We start from the raw sequence: 23,497 nt of genomic DNA, 5'->3' as shown, positions 1-23,497 counted from the left end.
GACTGATTAGGGACAGTCAGCATGGCTTTGAGTGGAAAATCATGTCTCGCAAATTTGATTAAGTTTTTTGAAGGGGTAACCAAGAAGGTAGATGAGGACAGTGCAGTTGATGTTGTCTACATGAACGTTAGCAAGGCCTTTGACAAGGTACCGCATGGTAGGTTGTTGCATAAGGTTAAATCTCACGGGATCCAGGGTGAGGTATCTAAATGGACACAAAATTGGCTTCTTGACAGAAGCCAGAGGGTGGTTGTAGAGGATTGTTTCAAACTGGAGGCCTGTGACCAGCAGTGTGCCTCAGGGATCAGTGCTGGGTCCACTGTTATTTGTCATTTATATTAATGATTTGGATGAGAATATAGGAGGCATGGTTAATGAGTTTGCAGATGACACTAAGATTGGTGGCATAGTGGACAGTGAAGAAAGTTATCTCCGATTGCAACGGGATCTTGATCAATTGGACTAGTGGGTTGACGAATGGCAGCTGGAGTTTAATTTGGATAAATGTGAGGTGATGAATTTTGGTAGTTTGAACCAGAGCAGGACTTACTCAATTAACGGTAGGGCATTGGGGAGAGTTACAGAACAAAGAGATCTAGGGGTACATCTTCATAGCTCCTTGAAAGTGGAGTCACAGGTGGATAGAGTGGTGAAGAAGGCATTCGGCATGCTTGGTTTCATCAGTCAGAACATTGAATACAGGAGTTGGGACGTCTTGTTGAAGTTATACAAGACATTGGTAAGGCCACACTTGGAATACTGTGTGCAGTTCTGGTCACCTTATTATAGAAAGGATATTAAACTAGAAAGAGTGCAGAAAAGATTTACGAGGATGCTACCGGGACTTGATGGTTTGAGTTATAAGGAGAGGCTGGATAGACTGGGGCTTTTTTCTCTGGAGCGTAGGAGGCTGAGGGGTGATCTTATAGAAGCCTATAAAAAAATGAGGGGCACAGATTAGCTAGATAGTCAATATATTTTCCCAAAGATAGGGGAGTCTAAAACTAGAGGGCATAGATTTAAGGTGAGAGGGGAGAGATACAAAAGTGTCCAGAGGGGCAATTTGTTCACACAGAGGGTGGTGAGTGTCTGGAACGAGCTGCCAGAGGTAGTAGTAGAGACAGATACAATTTTGTCTTTTAAAAAGAATTTAGATAGTTACATGGATAAGATGGGTATAGAGGGATATGGGCCAAAAGTGGGCAATTGGGATTAGCTTAGGGGTTTGAAAAAAAGGGCGGCATGGACAAGTTAGGCCGAACGGCCTGTTTCCATGCTGTAAACCTCTACGACTCTATAAAATGTGCCTTAATTTAAATAGAATTGATAAAATTAGATGGAGGATAAAAGACCACAGTGTAGACCAATGATAAGATCAGAAAACTTTACAGAGAAGAAAATGATTAAATCCCATAAGAACAATTGGCCTTGTAACTCCTTGGACCTATTTCTCCATTCATGCAGATCGTAGTTGAGCTGTGCCTCAACTTCATTTATGCAGCTCTGATCCATATCCCTCAATGACTTTACGTAACAAAATGTGAGAATTACTGTTATTAACATTTTAATTGGCCCAACATCCACAGACTTTTTGAGAAGGGAGTTCCACAACACATCATGTGAAGAAGGGTTTCCCGATTCAACCCCAAAATAGCCAAGTTCTGGTTTTAAGCTTACGCCCTTTTGTTCTTGATTTCTTCACAAGATGAAATAATTACTCTGTATTTATCCTATTGAATCCCTTAATCATTTTAAATACTTGTGTTGAGTTGGATTGGTCGAGGTATTCTCATTGAGGCTTTGCGCCATTTTGAATTAAACAAAAGCTTTGGGGACAAAAATTTCCTGGCGCATTCTCCATGGTAATGCCTTAAGCAATCAGAGTCAATTTGCGAACCAATCCCCTTTTCTCAAGCAATATAAATTTTGATATTCTTCCCAAATTCTGATAAGTACAAGACAAAAAGCTTCAACAGGATATCTCTTTTTCAGAAATATAGTAAATATTTTATTCCAAAACTGTGAAAATATGTATAGCACATCAATATTTACATAAATCTCACTAACCTTCTCAATATTTATCTGGTGTTTTTGGAGCCGTTCCAAATCTGTTGGGATTGCAACTTTAACAAATTTCTGGATAGCTGGTTCCAACCGTCGAAGACTCAGTTTTGCAGGATCTTCTGCCATGCTGTTCCCAAACAGCAATTAGGGTCTTCCTGGCCGAAGACACATCAGGACCTTCATTCAAGATTAAAAACATTGGTTCAAAGGAAAAATCTGATACTTCAGGGTCTTTCAGAAGCTCTTCCTTTCATTATAAAGTTTGAAGTCTAATAAGCAAAACAGGTGTCAAATGATGATTTTTACAAATAGCTTCTTTCACAAAATATCACAAGATATTCCACTTGCTGATTTTTTGAGGATCGTGATACTTTTAAGGAAATGTAATTTTCCATTCACGTAAAACTGCTGATACATGGCTATTCTAACCCGGATCCCCATCACCTCAAATGCAGGTTGCAAATAAAAATATGCCCTTGACAGTTCACATGCACAACTTCATTCTATACACTCTCAATTCTTTTACACCAAGTTGGTCATTTGAAAATTTATGAGAATGCAATAGAATGTCTATAAAATTGCTCCTATTTAATAAATACTACACAAAAATATTTATTCTTGTACGAGAAATAAACGATTGCTATGTCAGCCACAGCAGTTCTGCAATCTTTTAGGTCAAATTCCCTTTATGAAGAATAAGATGCATACATTTTTCATCTCATGTTAGTCATGATGTATTGCTTCAGTAAATTTGCTGTCTTACCCAGATGGGTGAACAGTTATTCAATCTAGGCTGGAATAGGACTATGGGAAACATCAGAAACCGCACTCCACATCCTGGATTATCCTTCAGCAATTCTATATGTGATCTATCAGTCTTTAATTATTTGCATTGACCTAAAAAAACATTTGCACTGATGCTGGTGTGAATGTGGTTTGGCCTCAGCACAAAGAATGATCCAATTTTAAATGCCTTTCATATCAAAACTTTAACCTTGTGTTGCAGAAGCATCTTGTTACAGAGAACCGTTGTTGTTATCATTTCATCTTTTCTACTCCTTTTTAAAAACTTCCCTTTTAGGTCATCTTGTGCTACACACCATTTCTCTCAACAAAGCAAACAGGTGATTTTCTCCCAAACCTCTTGCAAAGCTTGTGTAGGATGCTATTTCTTGCAGATGAAGGGATATACGACTAACTGTAAAGAGGTGGAATTTCCTGTCAGGGTTTAATTGGGATAACTTATGCCTACTCGTACATCCAGTTTGCCAATATAAACTAATGTCAAAATTGTCTACCAATCTCATTCATTCATATGCCACAACTTAAAATTTGGCGTAAACATGAGGAAATCAGCAAAATTGGAGCCGGAGGCAAGTGTGGAACTCATACCATATAATCCTCCTGCATGTGTAAAAGCTATTTGAACCATTAAACAATCATTAATCCATATTAGGCACAGCATGTTTAAGAATATGAAACTGGGCATGCTTTTTAATTTTTTGTCCGACTTATACATAAGTCACAAAAATGCATTCCAATAAACAGAAAATACAATGCAAATCTCCATTAGTATCATTTTTAAGGCATAAAATATATTTTCTTTCTGCGGAATTAAAAATTTTGGATTTAATTTTACACTCATTGTAAAATAGTGTAATTGCAGGAAAATCACGTTTATGGCTTTTTAGCACAGGGTGCAAGAATCAATAAACGGGTGAAAAAGATTGGGGAAGTTCGAGCACAGTTACATTTGTAATACAGTAATGCTCTGGCTTTCTTAAAATTTTATATCAGATAGTTATTTTATGTCCCGATTATGCATGTCTTTTAATGCAAATACACAGGAAATTTGATGTTCAACTTTCATTTAAAATCTTTTCAAAGCAGCCCAGTCAAGATTGTGAACTTTCCACATGAGGAATCGTGGGTGTAAAGTTATATTCTTTCTCTATGTTACAGCTCAACAGCACACCAACGCACAATTGTGCTAGCCTGCCTTTTGTCCTATGTCTATAAACAGATCCTATAGAAAAGTATTTATGGAGAGTAAATTGTGGTCTGGACTGTTCTCCCACATAAAGTTTCTGTCTTATCGGAGGGAAATCCCCTGCTTGCGTTTGCTTTCAGTTACTTGAACCATATAGAAACCAGTATCAAACAAAGAATTGTTGAACAGTGCAAATGGAGTCATTTTTTTATTTTTTAGTTAAAGATTATTCCATTTCTACAGAAAGAAAGTTAATTCTCTTCTAATGTAACTCCTTTAATCAATAGTGAAGGTACAACATATTGTAATTCCTTTTGACTAGAAGGAAAGTTTGTTTGAAAGTCAGAATATAGGAATAGGAGTTAACCATTTCACCCCTCAGACCCATTTTGCTGTTCAATAAGATCACGGCTGATCAGCAACCTAACTCCTTTTGATTAATAAAATCAAATTACTGCGGATGCTGGAATCTGAAACCAAAAGAGAAAATGCTGGAAAATCTCAGCAGGTCTGGAAGCATCTGTCAGGAGAGAAAGGAGTTAACCTGGGTCATCTGGACTCGAAACGTCAACTCTTTTCTCTCCATATATGCATTGTTGCCTCGTATCCCTTATTATCTATAGATAATAAAAACCTACCAATCTCAGATCTGGCATTTACTATGCAATTAGTATCAATTGCCATTTGTGAAAGAGTTTTCCGAACTTTTACCACCCTTTGTGTGTAGGAGTGTTTCCTAATTTCATACCTGAAAGATCTGGATCTAATTTTTAGACAATGCACTCTAATCCTCAACTAGTGGAAATAGTTTCCCCCAATCTACCTTATCTAGTCTACACTTAATAGCTTGAATACTTCAATCAAATAACCTCTTGAGTTTCAAAATTCAAGGGAATACAACTGAATTTGTTTAATCACTCCGCACTGTTTAATCCTTGGAAACAGGTAACATTCCAGTAGATCCATGCTCCTTCCTAAGGTGTGGTGTCTAGAACTGCTCACAGTACTAACCAGGGCTTTGTACAGCTGAAGCACAACTTCTACCCTTTGTATTTTAGCATTCCATTAAATCTTTTGCTTATTTTCTGTACCTGTTCATAACATTTTAATGATCTATGTACCTGGTCTACAGGTAGGTTCAGTGACATTTTCATTGCCTGTATACATACCTATAGCGTGCGCGTGTGGCCTTTTGTGGCTTATATTGCACACACGCTATACGACCTCCAACCTGCACAAGATTCACAACCTGTCAGTTTAAGAACTCCAGCAGCTATTGGCTATTACTGAAGAGCAGTGTCCACCATACAAAAAGTCTGGTGGCAATTAATTATAAGACTGAAATGTTGTATTCAATGCCCAGAAGGTCTGGCTCCTAATGTGCACACAGACCGAAGGAAAAACAAAAATGAAGGCCATTTAACAGTTTTTGATATCAAGGGCCTGAAATCGGTGTGTTTTCTGGTAACCAGTTACATATTTCTACCTACACAACGCAAAGAATTCATAAATCTTGCAGTCCTTGAAATGTTCAAATGCTTGCCCTACTGCAACTTACAACAGAAACTTTTGCAACACTGAAATCTAAAGAGACTTCATGCTGAACACCCAATACGCCTAACTGCATGATGCATGTTCATTTAGTGATACAGACTACATGATGGGCAAAAGTGAGTCATTGTACATGCTTTTCAAACCTGCAAATTCTCAAGTCTCTGCTAACAGAGCACATGCACCAAAAGGTCAGACCCAAGCTTGGCCTCAGAAATTTTAATTTATTGACTCTCTTTAAAAATATCACATTGGACACCATATGCTAGGGAGAAGACAGAAAGCAGAGGTTAGAACTGAAGGCTTTTACAAGCTGAGGGATAGTAACATCTTATTTTTGTTTCCCTCTACTTACTCATGCTAAAGCATGCAGTTAACCATAAAAAATTACACACACTGTGCTACAATCCCAACACTGTTTGCGTCTCTTGCAAACAACATAATAGCATAGAAGCGTAGGACTGATTGGATAGCTTTACCAAAGTGCCAGCACAGACACAATGGACCGAATAGCCTTCTTCGTCACTAATTAATTATGTTATTCTATGTCTCTCTTCTAATTATAGGCCTGGAATTGGCCCTAAGGAAGTTTGTACACTGCCTCATTCTTATCAGCTGGCACTCCTTGGACAGTTTTGTAACTTTGAGAAGGTGGCACCTAAAGCGTCACATACAAGCAAGAGGAGAAGCAAGTTTTGGGGCAAATGCAGAGAAGAAACAAGCAAGCCAGAGTCACGGGTTCCTTCCTCAATGTATGGGGGCTTTGACTTGCATATAAAAGATTATCTGAACAAGATCACCCACTATGTCATTTGACACTATCAAAATTACCCTGCATGATTATTGTCCTTTAATGTAAAGAAAGCCTTTCCTGGCTTCAATATTCAATGCGGCTCACAAATTTATCCCTATATAGGCTACAATATAGGAGAAATGGTCTTCTAAACCGTATGGCTGAATTTAGGGAAAAGCTAAATGGTTAATATTGGAATGAGACTGGGAGACTTGATATAAACAATGGACTCAGTGTGAACACCAGATGTTCTTAATTAGAGGCCTGATGCTGGCTGTGCTCGCTTCGTCATGGTTACCAATACAAATGGGTCACACCATCTGATTAGATAAGAGAATGACAAAGTCTTGTTTATATCAGGGCTGGCTTCTTACTATGATTCCGACACTAGCATAACAGAAAAGTATGAGGCACATTATCAGAAGTTTGGTATTTGCCAAACTAATTAAAATATGACTATGATAGTCCTTGACATGTTCATACAAATTGAATGACATCTTAAAATAAATCCAAGGTAGAGAATGAATCACCTTGGATGATTGCTAATAATGGTGTTCCCTGAAAGAGGATTTACCTTGATCAATTAAAGCTATAAAAAGATCATACTTGACACACCTTAAACAGAAGCGAGAATGAAAAGTTGCAAAGGGATTATAACATAAAGCTAAGTCTTTTAACTAAAAATGGTTATGAATAAAGATAAATAACATTGATAAAAGCGAACTTGTAAAAGTGCATTACAACTGTTGTTAATATTTAACTGCTAAGGTCTCGGAGTATACAGAAACTAAAGTAAGCATATAACTAGACAGACAATCGACATGTGAACTTAGCTCGGCTCAGATGAGAAGTAACCAAAGAAGTGTCATGTACAACAAGTCACCAGGAATGAAGCTGAACATCCAAGAGGAAGTTAAACAACCAATTCTCTATAACTAGCTGATCTGTATCACTGGGCTTATATCCGGCAGGAATCGAAATATTTATCAGCAATACAGTAAATATGAACTGTAAACTTTATCTAGCAATGTGTATGGTAATGATAGATGCTGAATGTAATTATTATACCACAACCAAAGAGAATCCAGCTTTTGCTGAGATAGTGTGAAGCTTCATTTGTGCCTATGATGATTTAGACACAGTCAGTCTTTTATGTACTCCCCAATGCCAAACTTTCTGATGGTGGCAGTCATATTCTGTCAAATAAAGTTGTTAATCCATCTGACATGTGTCTGACTTTATTTCTAATGATTCCAGATATTAGCAGTTAGGCACTACATTCAGAGCAATAACACATCTTTTGAAAGCATTTAAAGTAAATGGAAATCCCAAATCTCTTCACTGAATTTCAATCAAAAAATTGAAGATCAAACCAGAGGAAGTGAGATAGGCAGGGAGTAATTGAAAGTTAGATAAAAGAAGTGAGCTTTAAGGAGAAATGGAGTGCTTTAAGAGAGAACTGCTAAGTGTAGGGCGAGGCAGTTAAAGACAAGATTATCAATGGTTGGTGAAAGCACAGGGATGCACAAGAAACTAGAGGTAGGCAAGCAGAGAATTTAAGGGAAGATATAGGGTGTAAGGACAAAGCGATGAAACATTCAGAAACAAGAGTGGGATTTGAAGGATCAGGAACTGTTGTAAGCCAGTGAAAGTAGGATAGGATATGAATAGCAGCATTTTGGATGAACTAAAACCTACAAAGGGAGGAGATCAAGAGGCCAGCCAGAAGAATATTGGGATAGTTGGTTTGGAGATGTCAAAGAAAAGAATGATGGTTTCAATGGCAGATGAGCTGAGGTAGGGAGTGAGATTAGTGATGTTACAAAGAAGGACCTAGAGGGCCTTTATAATGGAGAGTATACAGCATCAGAAAAAAAAAGATGTATTTATAGAGCACTATTCCTGACTATCAGACATCTCAAAGCACTTTAAGCCAATAAATTACTTTTGAAGTGCAGTCACTGTTATAATGTAGCAAAAGCAGCAGCCAATTTGCACACAGCAAGCACACACAAACAGCACTGTGATATTAATCAGATAAACTGTGTTTTTGTGCGAGATAAATATTGGCCTGGACACCAGGGGATAGATAATTCCTCTGCTTTTGCAAAACAGTGCCATGGAGTCTTTTACACCCAGCCGAGAAGGCAGATGGGGCCTTGGTTTAATGTCTACATCCGAAAGACAGCACCTCTAACAGTGCAGCACTCCTTCAGTACTGCACTGGATTGACAGCCTAGAATTCTATGCTCAAGTCCTGGACGAAGACATAAACTCACAACCTTTGAGGAGAAGTGCTACCACGGAGTGCCATGGTCAAATAGGAAACAAAAGGTATAAGACAGGAGCCAGGAAGGAGGATGGAATTGTTGGCAAGGGTACAAAGTTTGTGGCAAAGGGATGAAAACGATAGCTTTGACATTCTAAAATCTTAGCTGGAGAAAACTGGCTCATCCGAGACTGGGTGCCAGTGTTGGAGGATGGATATTTTAATGAGATACTGTTCAAAGTACAAAAGTTCACGGCATTACTAGGCAGATGTTCGTCTATTTATGAAGAATAAAATAATAACTATTATTGATAATAATCAAACAAAGATTTAACAGCAACAAATGGCAGCAGCACACACATTAACAGTTTCAAGCTGGAAGTTTTCCAGGTTGACTGGACCTTACATGAATTCAGATATCTCGCTCAACACCAACACTGCATAATAAGAAAAGGAAATGCTGGGAATAAGTCAAGCAGCATCTGTGGAGAGAAACAGAGTTGGGGGTGATTTTGCACCTGCATTTGCCACAAGCGCAAACGGCAACGAGTGAAAATTCTTGCGAGAGTTGGGAAATGAGATTCTTGCCAGCAAGATCTTCTTTCCCGATTTTCCCCACCCCTCATCGGTGACATAACAAGGTTCCTGTCCACAAAAGGTGGGAACATCATTTCCATATATAGCCCCCAATATTTGTGTGTTGGGAGGGTTGGCTCAATGCTTGTGAAGGATGGTCCTCCATGTCCATCGGGGTTGGGAGAAGTATATTTTTAATGCAGGTCAAGGCACCCTTTAAAGATGCCCTGATTTCTGTGGAGCTGGTCTCGCAGGCTCTATCAGGCACCGCCCACTAGAGTGACGGTGAAAATCATGCTCCAGATTTTCCGTGCACTAAGTGTACTAAAATCTGGTCTGAAAACTTCGCCGTTGCGTCTGAAGAGATACACACTGGTTTTCAGTCAGGGTCTAACACTAACAAAATTTGGTAAAATTCTGCCTAAAATTTTAGGCCAATGGCCCTTTATCAGAGGTTTCTGCTCAGTATGTCCGACATTTTCTGTTTTTAATTTCAGATTTTCAGCATCTGCAGTATTTTACTTTCATAGCAATTTTTAATACCATTTTATGAATCATGTTGTTTCAGCATTACGTAATCTTTTTTTCATGTCCTTTATCAATAATTTTTTATACATCCTGACTCTTCTGTTAATCAAACTTTGGTGCTGAAGACAGTTACAGAAATTGATGAAAAACAAAGGCCTTTTAACACTCTGTGAGGGTGTTATTTTTCAATCATCCCACACCATGTTCCTGTGACAGATGTGGCCTTTGGATGCAGCTGTTCATGTCTGATCAATACAACCCTTTTCTATCTTTAGCTTTGCAGCTATCTATCGTAATATTGTTACAGGTTTCTCCTGCATCTCTGTGAAGTTTAAAGACAAATAGCCGAATAGATGCCGCATTGTTTACACAATTACCAAGGCCTATAAACTCTCAACGTCTTGTTACAGATTTGTTTATATCAAAGCGATAATTAAGCTGCAAATGAGATCAAGCATAGTACCATCTGATAAACCTTTTCCTAACAGTAGACTTACACTCTGACAGAACAGCACTAGCAAAGGGTCGAAGGCAACGTTCCCTCTAAACTGTGTGACAACACAGCAACTCAGAAGTTCCCAAGCAGGCCAAGCACAAGTCAGGCCCTTGAACTTACTGTGTGTGTATGACCACATCATAAACACAAAGGTCCTGCAACGTAAGTGAACAGTTTACTCACCACAAAAATAACTTATAGAGGTGTTGGGTGGCAAAGTGGTCAAACTAGGTTACATATAATGATGTTGTCAAAGGGCAGCATATGGAGGAGGAAGACCAGGCATAATCCTGGTCCATCCCCCTTGTCCTGTGGAGCTGCATGTGGCTGTGGAGAAGGAAGGCAGGCGCTGTGATTGCTGGAATTGTTCCTCCCGTTACTGTGGCTATTGGGTTGCACCGAACTGCTGCTCCTCCTCAGAGCTCCAAGCTCACCATAGGTAGCTCCCATGTTGTGGAGATTCTCATCTCTAAGCCACTTGGAAGTTACTGAACAAAGTTGAAACTCCTATAGAAACTAGTGAATTCAGGCTGAAAGAACTATTCCTGGCAGCATTAGGATTTCACTGTGGCTAACAACAAGCTTGATAATTACAACCATTTTTACTGTTGCAAGCACACAGACTCAAAACATTAGCTGTGTTCTCACTCCACAGATGCTGTCAGATCTGCTGAGATTTTCCAGCATTTTCGGGTTTTGTTGTGGATGCCAGAAGAGGATGGGATGACAATGGCCGCCTGAGCCTAAGTCACTCTTAGGGGATCCAAATCCCCATGCACACCCAAACCCACCTCTCCCTGCCTAGGAAAAGACCCCATCTGTGCCAGCACAAAGCACTCCCAGGTCAGTCTGCCAAATGTAAAGGAAAACTCTTTCTGCTCCAACAACATACTTTTGTCCTAAATTAAGAAAACATCTTCTCCTGCAACAATGGTAATTTTGCATTCTCATGGTAGCCACCCTTTCACCTCTGAGTGGAGATGGCAGTTAGTATAGAATTAGGATGATTTTGTACCATACCCTTGCTGTATTTAATAGTTTAATTACACATTTTCAGTTTCTGTTTTTCAGACTGTGTGCATACACGAATTTTAACTCCGTACACACTCAAGTATGCTTTCACTTTCTCTGAAATCTAAGCAATGTATTGTAAAGTGTATGGAATAATTAAGAGTCAGGAACTTTGTTAACCTCATTTAAGCTTTCCATTTTATCCTGTGCCTCCTGAGGACCTACCCTGTCAGGAGAACATAGAACATTACAGCGCAGTACAGGCCCTTCGGCCCTCGATGTTGCGCCGACCAGTGGAACCAATCTAAAGCCACTCTAATCTACACTATGCCAATATCATCCATATGTTTATCCAATAATCATTTGAATGCTCTTAATGTTGACGAGTCCACTACTGCTGCAGGCAGGGCATTCCACGCCCTTACTACTCTCTGAGTAAAGAACCTACCTCTAACATCTGTCCTATATCTCTCACCCCTCAATTTAAAGCTATGTCCCCTCGTGCTAGCCAACACCATCCGAGGAAAAAGGCTCTCACTATCCACCCTATCCAATCCTCTGATCATCTTGTATGCCTCTATTAAGTCACCTCTTAACCTTCTTCTCTCTAACGAAAACAACCTCAAGCCCCTCAGCCTTTCCTCATACGATTTTCCCATCATACCAGGCAACATCCTGGTAAATCTCCTCTGCACCCTTTCCAACACTGCCACATTTTTCCTATAATACGGCAACCAGAACTGTACGCAATACTCCAAATGCGGCCACACCAGAGTTTTGTACAGTTGCAGCATGACCTCCTGGCTCCGAAACTCAACCCCTCTACCAATAAAAGCTAACACACCGTACGCCTGCTTAACAACCCTATCAACCTGGGTGCCAACTTTCAGGGATCTATGCACATGGACACCCAGATCCCTCTGTTCATCCACACTACCAAGTCTCTTACCATTAGCCCAGTACTCTGTATTCCTGTTACTCCTTCCAAAGTGAATCACCTCACACTTTTCCGCATTAAACTCCATTTGCCACCTCTCAGCCCAGCTCTGCAGCTTATCTATGTCCCTCTGTAACCTGCCACTTCCCTCCGCGCTGTCTACAACTCCACCGACTTTAGTGTCATCCGCAAATTTACTAATCCATCCTTCCACGCCCTCATCCAGGTCATTAATAAAAATGACAAACAGCAGTGGCCACAAAACAGATCCTTGCGGTACACCACTAGTAACTGAACTCCAGGATTAATATTTCCCATCAACCACCACCCTTTGTTTTCTTACAGCTAGCCAATTCCTGATCCAAACCACTAAATCACCCTCAATCCCATGTGTCCGTATTTTCTGCAAAAGCTTACCATGGGGAACCTTATCAAACGCTTTGCTGAAATCCATATACACCACATCAACCGCTTTACCCTCATCCACCTCTTTGGTCACCTTCTCAAAGAACTCAATAAGGTTTGTAAGGCACGACCTACCCTTCACAAAACCGTGCTGACTATCCCTAATCAAATTATTCCTTTCTAGGTGATTATAAATCCTATCTCTTATAATCTTTTTCAATACTTTGCCCACAACAGAAGTAAGGCTCACCGGTCTATAATTATCAGGGTTGTCCCTACTCCCCTTCTTGAACAAGGGGACCACATTTGCTATCCTCCAGTCTTCTGGCACTGTTCCTGTAGACAATGATGACACAAAGATCAAAGCCAAAGGCTCTGCAATCTCCTCCCAGAGAATCCTAGGATAAATCCCATCCGGCCCAGGCGACTTATCTATTTTTACCCTTTCCAGAATTGCTAACACCTCCTCCTTATGAACACTAATCCCATCCAGTCCAACAGCCTGCATCTCAGTACTCCCCTCGACAACACTGTCCCTCTCTAGTGTGAATACCGACGAAAAATATTCATTTAGTGCCTCTCCTATCTCTTCAGACTCCACGCAGAGATAGGAGAGGCACTAAATGAAAAGGGTACTGAATAACAATACACTCAACTTGTGTTTAGGATTAAGTGCAAAACTATTTAAATAAAATTAGTACAAACAAAATGAAGCCATTCCAAATATTTGATAATAGTTGCACTTTGCTACTTCCTCATTGTTGGAATCAGTTTTCAACTCTTGTGCCAAACCATACTGAAAGCAATTTTCTTACATATCAATTCCTTTTCCATCTCTCTGGTTTCTCGCCTAAATTACCTAATGATCTTCCCAGTTCATCCAAGCTACCCACCTCCATTTCTCATTCCCACTAAAAAGTGGTGATCCAAATTCTGCTCCTGCACCCTATGCTGCTTGATCATTCCAAAGGTTCCCTCTCATCAGGCTCACAAAGTTCCCTTGTCAAAACCACCAAGTGTACACGCTCTTCTAAAACCTCATCCTCAAACCCTCCATGCTTGCAAATAAATATTCACTCCATCTCAGACTTCACTATCCTCTTCAAAGTCCTCAACATGTGTTCCGGGTGCTCCGGTTTCCTCCCACAGTCCAAAGATGTGCTGGTTAGATACATTGGCCATGCTAAATTGCCCCTTAGTGTCCCGGGATGCATAGGTTAGAGGGATTAGTGAAGCATATATGTGGGATTACGGGGTTAGGGCCTGGGTGGGATTGTTGTCGGTGCAGATTTGATGGGCCGAATGGCCTACTTCTGCACTTTAGGCTAGAGTTTCTATGTCTCCTCCCAAATCTCTCTTGTATTTCCTTATTTGAATCTTTTCCAATCCGTTTTCTGCCCCTCCCAAAGCAGCCTCAACTTGAGTCACAAGCAACACTGTCTATCAATGACCGTGGTGCATTTCCTTATCTCCTTGTCCGTGACTACTTTTCAGCCTTTGACACAATCAGTCACTCCATCTCCCTCCAATGATTCTCTTGCATTAGTCAGCTCAGTGGGATTTATCTCTCATGACTCGACTCACCAATCTGAGCATTGCAAGAGCATCCCCACAACATTCCCCTAAGAATCTCTCCTTGGCCCCTCCTTTTCTTCATATACATGGTGGTGATACCATTTTAGTTACATTGACGAGCTCCAGCTCTACCTCTCCACCACATTCTTCAGCCCATCCACCGCTGCTGCATTGTTAAATTGCTTATATGATATCCAGCCTTGGATGCTCCCCATTTCCTCCAGCTAAACACTGAGAAGACCAAAAGCACGGCTTCCACAGCCCAGCACTATTTCTGTACTTCTGCCACCAATTTCTTCCCCTTCCTTAGGCAGACTTAATCAAACTTTTTGACTGTTTTCAGTCTTCGAGTTGAATAAGACTCCGATTCCAAATCTTCTCCATCATAAAAGTCATCAGCTTTCACCTCTACCATTACATCAGTCATTCACTGTTGAAACCTTCACCTTTGCTGTGTCAAAATCCTGGAACTCCCTCCCCAACAGCACTCTGGGTGTTCCTACACCACACGGACAGCATTGGTTCAAGAAAGTGGTTCAGCATCACCTTCTCGAGGGCAATTAGTAATGGGCAATAGAAATGATGGCCTGTCAGCAATGCCCACATCTCATGAAAGAATTAAAGAAACCCTCATCCAGACTTTTGTCACCTTCAAATTCAACAATTCCAATGTTCTTCTGGTTGGCTTCCCATCCTCCACCCTCGGTAAACTACAATGCATCCACAACTGTATTAGATTTGCAATTCTGCAAGCCAGCATAGGCCGTAAGAAAAGGATGCCCAAATGATTGTCTTTGCAGGTTGGTACCATGGAATCTCAGAAGCCACTTGTGAACCTTAATGTATGCTGCCATTAACATGTAAACATCTCATGTTCTGGTATAGGGTCTATCAACCAATAAGGCAACAACGGTAACAGCTGATTCTGAATCCAAGGCAACATTATATTTACGCAAAAAATGCACCAGCAAATACACAATACTACTATAAGCAGGGGTGGCATGGCAGCACGGTGGCACAATGGTTAGCACTGTTGCCTCACTGCGCCAGGGACCCAGGTTCGATTGCTGGCTTGGGTCACTGTGCGGAGTCTGCACGTTCTCCCGTGTCCGCGTGGGTTTCCTCCGGATGCTCCGGTTTCCTCCCACAGTCCAAAAGACATGCTAAATTCTCCCTCAGCGTACCTGAACAGGTGCTGGAGTGTGGCGACTAGGGGATTTTCATAGTAACTTCATTGCAGCATTAATGTAAGCCTACTTGTGACACAAATAAATAAACTAGGTGGAACTGAGTTGCCTGAACTTCAAGGTGTTTTACCAGGGCTTGCACTAGGAGGAGCAGAGTTTGGACACCGTTGCTTCAAGCTATGGAAATTAGCATTATGACGTACTTGCAAGGAACCAGGATTGAGTGGGTGTTGTAAAGCCAGACAGGTTGTACTACATTCATGGAGTGCCAAGTTATGCAACAAGAAAGTAATGGGATGACAAATAAGACGCAAGTTACATTTAATTGCGTCAACTGACAGAAAATGACACCGGGGAATACCTTCAGTATTGAAAGATTTACATAGTTCCATACTAAAGAGTTATTTTGTCTCAAGTTAATCCACATCACATTTCAGTACAGTTGCATGTACATCTCTCAATAGGGGGTGGGGTGGGTGAGTGGGTATGTTGCCTACACCTATCGACAGGATCGGAGAAAGCCTATCAATTCCAGTCATTAACAACCCTTAGCAAAAGGCAAAGAATGTGTGGGATCAATAGGGCTAAGTCTCTGCCTGTTTGCCAAAATTCATGCTCCTGTACACATCTGGGTGACCATGCCCATCAGCACGGTCACCACAAGGCTGTTGGGTGCACTCAAACCAGATACATAAAAGTTTAAACTGATAAATAGAACCCTTTGTTTGGATGGGTGATGTGATTGCCACGACTTTGGTCGTGGCTTCACAGATGGCCTGTAAAGTAGTAGACTGTGCCGTTCAGGTCCACAGAGGAAGTGGAGTCTTTCAGTATTTCCTTTTAGCACATGCAAGTATTAAAGAGCATGTTGGAGCAATTATTTCAATCATCAAGTTCAGTTCCTAGATGGCTTTGGGATGTGCAGAAACATACCATGACAGTGTAAGCTGATTTTGCTATCACCAAGTTTTAAGATCCAGCCATAGATTTGGTAATATAGTGACCATTAAAACAAAATGTGCTCCTCTATTTGTACAGCAGAAGTGGCAGCTACTTTCTTTTTCCACAGACACAGAGCTAAAGGACAGGACAGGTTTGAGGACAATATCTCTAATACACTTAGATAGGCATTTTTATCACTGGAATGATTTTGCCTCATGTGATTTTCCTAAAATCAGTTTCCCTTGCTCAAAAACATTTCCTTATTTTTACATTCCATTTGTTTGTCCACATGTGGGGTGTGCTTCCCTGACTGTGGAGTGGCAAATAATCATTTCAGGTTCGTCAGTTCCATTTTCACACACTAAGGAGCACACAATGCTTATGTGACTTGTCCCTGAGATCATAGAATCATAGAAACCCTACAGTACAGAAAGAGGCCATTCGGCCCATCGAGTTTGCACCGACCACAATCCCACCCAGGCCCTACCCCCATATCCCTACATATTTTACCCACTAATCCACACATCCCAGGACACTAAGGGACAATTTTTTTTTAGCATGGCCAATCAACCTAACCCGCACATCTTTGGACTGTGGGAGGAAACCGGAGCACCTGGAGGAAACCCACGCAGACATGAGGAGAATGTGCAAACTCCACACAGACAGTGACCCAAGCTGGGAATCGAACCCAGGCCCCTGGAGCTGTGAAGCAGCAGTGCTAACCACTGTGCTACCGTGCCGCCCCGATGAAAGGGTTGTCCAATGTTGAGAGGCTGGATAAATTGGAGTTTAATAACTCCATCCCCATTACATGTTATCAGACAAGACATAGCCAATTAATTTGGCAAAACATGGGCAAGTGTGGGTAATTCACTTTGGTAGTAAGAATAGAATCACAGATAATTTTTTAAAAGGTTAAAAATTTCTAAATGTTGATGTTCAAAGAGGCTTTAGTATACTTGTACAAGAACGCAAAGTTAGAATGCAGACACAGCAAGTAATTAGGAAGGCAAATGACTTGTTGATGAATATTGCACGGGGACTGGAGTACAAGAATAAGGATGTCTTGCTAAAATTGTGTGGGGCATTGGTGAGACCATACCTGAATTATGGTATGCACTTTTGGTCTCCAGGTTTATGGAGGGGCGTATTTCCACTTGAGGCAGTAAAATGAAGGTTCACTAAAATGGTTCCTGGGATGAGAGGATTTTCCTATAAGATGAGTAAATTAAGTTTGTAGTCTCTGGAGTTTAGAAGAATGCAAGGTGATCTCATTGAAACATGCAAGGAGAAGGGGCTTGACAGAGTAGACACCGAGAGGATGTTTCCCCCTGAGCGGAATTAAGAACATGGTGGCAGAGTCTCACGTTAAAGGGACAATCATTTAGGACTGAGATGAACAAAACTTTCTTCACTCAAAGGGCTGTGAAACATTGGAATTATGAATGTTTCATCATTAAGTACATTTAAGGCTGAGATCAATAGATTTTGATATTTCACCTGGAAAGCAGATAGGAAATTGGCATTGAGACAGAGGATCAACCATAATTGTATTGACTGAGGAAGCAGGCTCGAGAGACATAATAGTTTACTGATGCTCCAATTTGTTACATTCTTATGCAATGCTGGACATCCATTGAATACCCCAGAGACTTCTGGATGTTCAACTGTTGTATATATTCAAGATGTGGAGATGCCGGCGTTGGACTGGGGTAAACACAGCCAACCAGGTTTTAAAGATACAGATAATGTGAGTGGAGGGAGCATTAAGCACAGGTTAAAGGGATGTGTATTGTCTCCAGACAGGACAGCCAGCGAGATTCTGCAAGTCCAGGAGGCAAGTTGTGGGGGTTACTGATAGTGTGACAGAAACCCAAGATCCCGGTTTAGACCGTCCTCATGTGTTGGTACCCTTCGTCATCCAGTACTTCCCCGGAGCGGAGAAGCTACGGCATCTCCTCCGGAGCCTTCAACATCTCACTGATGAAGACGAACATCTCACCAAGGCCATCCCCACACCCCCACTTCTTGCCTTCAAACAACCGCACAACCTCAAACAGACCATTGTCCACAGCAAACTACCCAGCCTTCAGGAGAACAGTGACCACGACACCACACAACCCTGCCACAGCAACCTCTGCAAGATGTGCCAGATCATCGACACGGATGCCATCATCTCACATGGGAACACCATCTACCAGGTACACGGTACCTACTCTTGCAACTCGGCCAACGTTGTCTACCTGATACGCTGCAGGAAAGGATGTCCCGAGGCATGGTACATTGGGGAAATTATGCAGACGCTGCGACAACGGATGAATGAACACCGCTCAACAATCACCAGGCAAGACTGTTCTCTTCCTGTTGGGGAGCACTTCAGTGGTCACGGGCATTCGGCCTCTGATATTCGGGTAAGCGCTCTCCAAGGCGGCCTTCGCGACACACGACAGCGCAGAGTCGCTGAGCAGAAACTGATAGCCAAGTTCCACACACATGAGGACGGCCTAAACCGGGATCTTGGGTTTATGTCACACTATCAGTAACCCCCACAGCTTGCCTCCTGGACTTGCAGAATCTCACTGGCTGTCCTGTCTGGAGACAATACACATCTCTTTAACCTGTGCTTAATGCTCCCTTCACTCACATTGTCTGTATCTTTAAGACCTGGTTGGTTGTAGAGATTTGCATTCTAATCAGTATTCTGTAACTTGATTGTGTGTCTCTATATGCCCTGTTTGAGAGCTGATATCCACTCCATCTGACGAAGGAGCAGTGCTCCGAAAGCTAATGGCATTTGCTACCAAATAAATCTGTTGGACTTTAACCTGGTGTTGTTAAAACTCTTACTGTATATATTCAAGACAGAATTCAACGTGTTTTTGGATACTAAGGGAATTAAGTGCTATGGGGAAAGTGCAGGAAGGTGGAGTTGAAATAGAAGATCCACCGTTATTCTGTTGACTGAAGGAGCACGTTTGATGGGTTGAATGGCCTACTCCTACTCCTACCCAGGAGGATGTTCTTTCCAGAGCCAATCAACTACCCATTCCTCCTCCTCTCCACGTTGTGGTCATGTGGGCAGATGCCAACAACCAAAGCTACAAGGGCCTGGCAGAAGGAAAGAGTCTCCAGTCACTGCCCGAGAAATATGGGACAAATGGTGCTCTGGGGAGGCAAAGAAAGGGACAGAGAACAAAAGTGAAACTATGGGTTAGTTGTGTAAAATACATGACACTTCATCGCCCAGTGCCAGGCCAACCAACCAATCAATAACTGGGCACCCTCTGACTGGCACCAGATACTAACTGGCGTACATTGGTAGGAAACACGAGAAATATTTGTGCCACTGAACTCAGGTAATTTACTTTGTACCATTTTCATCAACAGCAACAAGTGGCCTGCTCTTGGACTCAGATTGTACCCGTGCCCCAGCAGCCGGGGCTCCGCTCGCCATCGGGTCCGGCTGACAGAAACAAACTCCAGCAACTTGGTGGAAAGACACACAAAATGAAAGACGTACCTCGGGCCCCGGTCCGCGGGTTAAAATCCCAACATTAAACTACTCTCCCGATTGACCAAAATCACCACAACTTGGCGGACCAACCACTTCCGGTGCCGCATCAAAACAAACCCCCCGAGCACCAGACGCGGCTCCATCGGGGCCGGGAACCCACAGCCTGGGACTCAATGCAGCAGATTGACAGCTGTGGGTCCAGGCCGGGTTAAAGGTCTCCAAATCCCACCCAGTGTATTGTTTATTTTTGTTGCCCCGCCCCCATCAATTACCACTTTTTTTTACCAGCAATCAGGTTATACTATGAGAATTATTTTAGGATGTGGAGATGCCGGCGTTGGACTGGGGTGAACACAGTAAGAAGTCTCACAACACCAGGTTAAAGTCCAACAGGTTTATTTGGTAGCAAATACCATAAGCTTTCGGAGCACTGCTCCTTCGTTATTTTAGGCAACAGGTTTTAACGCATTCTATTGAGTTAAGTTGCTGCACTCAATTAAATGTAGCTACCAGCGTACAAGTCCCAAAGGTGGTCCTAATAGTGGCAGAATATCACTGAATTTGCACAATATATTGCATAGAAATAACCACGGTCACACCCTCAGCCTTGCCATGTTGCCTCTTTATCCACATGGTCTCAATCACACAGGACTCTCTCTTACCACAGAGGTGTCAAAACCATTTGTGAGTCCTGGCTGACATCTGACACCTCAGTGTGGGCTACATTTAGGAATATTTATTTGAACACACTGAAATAAAAATTGCTACACATTCTGCTCTTTGTGCATATATAAAATAGGCACAATGTATACCAATTTCTATACACAAAGTCCCACAGATAACTGGCATGTATGGCCACCACTATATATTGATTATCACTTTTGTAGATGCCCAGATCAATGTTAGATCAATTTAACTTTGCAAGGTAGAGTTTATGCTTGTTTCAGGACCCATCTGCTAAATGTGTGGGAAAACTAGGCAAACTCCAATTTGTTTTCAGCAGGCTAAAGCATGGATTTTAAAGGGTTTGATGGAGGTTGGTGAAGAAATTATACCTTTCCTACCTGTACAGCATTACAGTAGGCCATTGCTGACCTGAGCATGTATGTTATTTTTTCTTGACCCATGCACCTCCTAAGACTTAACAAAGATGTAGCAGGCCATACATTCAGGAGAGCTGCTTCTACAAGTGTAGCAAGCTCATAGCCCTATTTTGGCTGAACCGTGGGGATCCGGCTACAAACTCTGTAAGATACAGAACAAGGATGCTTCAGTTCAGATTGTTGAAGCCCAAGGCCTGTTTGTGTTGTTTGTTGCCTGAGAGAGGAGTAAGCTGCAGATTGCAGCTGTGACTCTCCCAGTCCAACATGACTGCAGTTGTCGGTTGCAGCTTGCAATATAAATTCAGGACATGCAATCCCCGCATGCTTTGAGAATCTTCAGTCCCATTTTCCTTGTTTCTCATTCAACCATCAATGGAAAAGTATTCCGAGGGTTTCACTTTCCCTTTCACTGGCTGCATCTCTCTCGATGGCTCATTCCCTCACCACATTTATGCTGCTGTTGGTTTCAGCTCTGCAGGAAATGTTGGGCCCATGTCCACAACTTCACCCATTCCCCAATCCCCTCTAACCCGCTGCCAGTCCCTAATTTCTCAGTCTCACTTTCTTCCCTAGCTGACAACCCAATCATATTCTCCAAGAACCATCCCCTGCCACACGTTGCCTCTCTCCCTCAGTCACTTATAACTGCACTTTCAAATTCTTAAGTGCTAGATTTTGGCCAGTGTGGAGGTTTTGTGGTGCAGTGGTAGCATCCCTACCTCTGGGCCAAAAGCCCTGGGTTCAAGTTCCACTTCAGGATTTGATTATCTGCCTGTAAAACTGTCCAATGTGCCTGATGGCAGGAGAGTTTCCTGGTCAACCAAACTGCAGGAGGCAATGGCGTATCACTGCAGTGTTTTGTCAAGCATAATCATGAGCCAATAAAGTCTATGATTCACAATGTCCTCTTTGGGCAATGTACACGAAGGAGGAAAAGGTTGACTGTTTGTGACATTATTGGTGGTGAAACATCAATATAAATGCCACAAGCTTCAGAAGCAAAAAAGGCAAGTTATTGGAGCAACATATTTTAGTTGTAAACTACTCTTGTGATGTCTGTAATTATGAAAGATACTTTTTACTATACTTAAGAACTTTGATTTAAATATTGTCTCAAAACTGTAGAAAGCTGAGAAACTGTAGGGACGGTCTGTCCATTCTCTTCTATAAACATCCAAGTAAAACTAATTTTACAAACCAGAAGAAATCTGGGCAGAGTAAACAGGTGAATATATGTTCCTCATATATAAAAATAAAAAGCTGATTTGTCTCAGATAATTGATTGTAATTCCTGTCTATTAATTTAAATTTATGGTCACGCCAATTTTAGAATTAACAATAATTGTCAATAATAAGGCTGTACTTCTTTTGAGAGATGTTTTTTGTGACGAGCAATGGTTAAGGTGTGATCTTGATCTGAAACTAATGTGGCATTAAATGCAATGACCACAATCTTTAAAATTTCTGAAACCCGCAATTACTGGGAGCAAGACTTGTTATCTGTTTAAAAATCTTGTGGGTGCAAAACATGCAAAGGTTAGGACTTTTTATATACATTGAAATAATTTATTTTAATTAATCTTTTCTATAATAGTTTAGAAAGTTGTTTATTTCTACCAAGTGCATCAGGATGGAATGTAATTTGTTCAAAATAAGATCATGTTTGTTTTTCATTTACTTTCCTCTTTTTCTTTTATATTGCCATGCACTGATCCTGGCTGAGAGGACAGGCAGACAGATGACTTCAATGAGCATGTCGCTAATGTTTTAGTCAAAACCTAAATACTTTGATGCTAATATGATCTGTCACTGAGCGAGCTCTGTCTAGTATCAAGCTGCCCACATATATGATGCAATATAGTGCCTAAGATAGTCAACCAGATGACAAATGTCAGGATTGTTCAATAATTCAAATATAGAAAAATGGATTGTCAGGCTAGCATACAAACATTACAACAAGCGTACACAGTCCTGAATTTGTTCCCAGCTGGCATATGCAGAATGCTATCTATTCAAGCATACATTACCTCCTGAACTGAAGATGTGGCACCATGTACATTAGCAACTTTTCCTTGGTCCTGATTACTTTATAAAAATGCCTGCTACCCAACACCACATGCATACAAATCATACTACACAAATAGAGTATCATAAGACACAGACCGCATTACTGACCCTGAAAAGCCACGACCTGCACCGCCATAGAATAGTGGCAAAATAGCGGCCTCTATGTACTATCAGGGCTCAATGAAAGGTCATCTTCTTTAAATAGTAATTGCGGGCACTTGGCCATGTTTGAAGCTGCTGAGGCCCCAGCCAGGTTAGAGGTAGAAGTAGGCAAACAGGGTTGTCTGTTGACCAGTGCTTTTCTTCACTGCAGGCACCATTCACAATTTTGTCTGCCCCAAGTGGCCCCCATGTTAAAGGAGCCTAGAGGATTACTGCTGGCATAACAGGTAAAGGAGTCCAAGGCCCAGCTCTATGTCAGGAAGCCTGTTGGGTTCCACTTATGCGACAAAGTCATTCTACATACTGGGTTTATTATGATGCTTCTCT

The 23,497-nt window shown here is 41.5% G+C and overlaps 1 protein-coding gene across 2 annotated transcripts in view; it reads right to left on the bottom strand.

Moving 5' to 3' along the window:
• Nucleotides 1–23,019, bottom strand: part of stx17 (syntaxin 17) — a 96,873-nt gene extending 73,854 nt beyond the window's left edge. The window contains exons 1-2 of one of the 2 annotated variants that reach the window (XM_078237351.1): nt 22,969–23,019; nt 2,068–2,241 (exon numbers count right to left, since the gene is read on the bottom strand). In XM_078237351.1, the coding sequence (XP_078093477.1) occupies nt 2,068–2,190 (123 nt within the window). In that variant the 5' untranslated portion in view covers nt 2,191–2,241; nt 22,969–23,019. Of the gene's footprint in view, nt 1–2,067; nt 2,242–19,844; nt 19,983–22,968 lie in introns of those variants that run through there. The other variant, XM_078237341.1, reaches the window with a different exon arrangement.
• Nucleotides 23,020–23,497: the final 478 nt, after the last annotated feature.

The sequence above is a fragment of the Mustelus asterias genome, chromosome 2, assembly GCF_964213995.1.
Source record: "Mustelus asterias chromosome 2, sMusAst1.hap1.1, whole genome shotgun sequence".
In the NCBI taxonomy this organism is placed as follows: Eukaryota; Metazoa; Chordata; class Chondrichthyes; order Carcharhiniformes; family Triakidae; genus Mustelus; species Mustelus asterias.
This window is presented reverse-complemented; position numbering and strand designations above follow the sequence as displayed.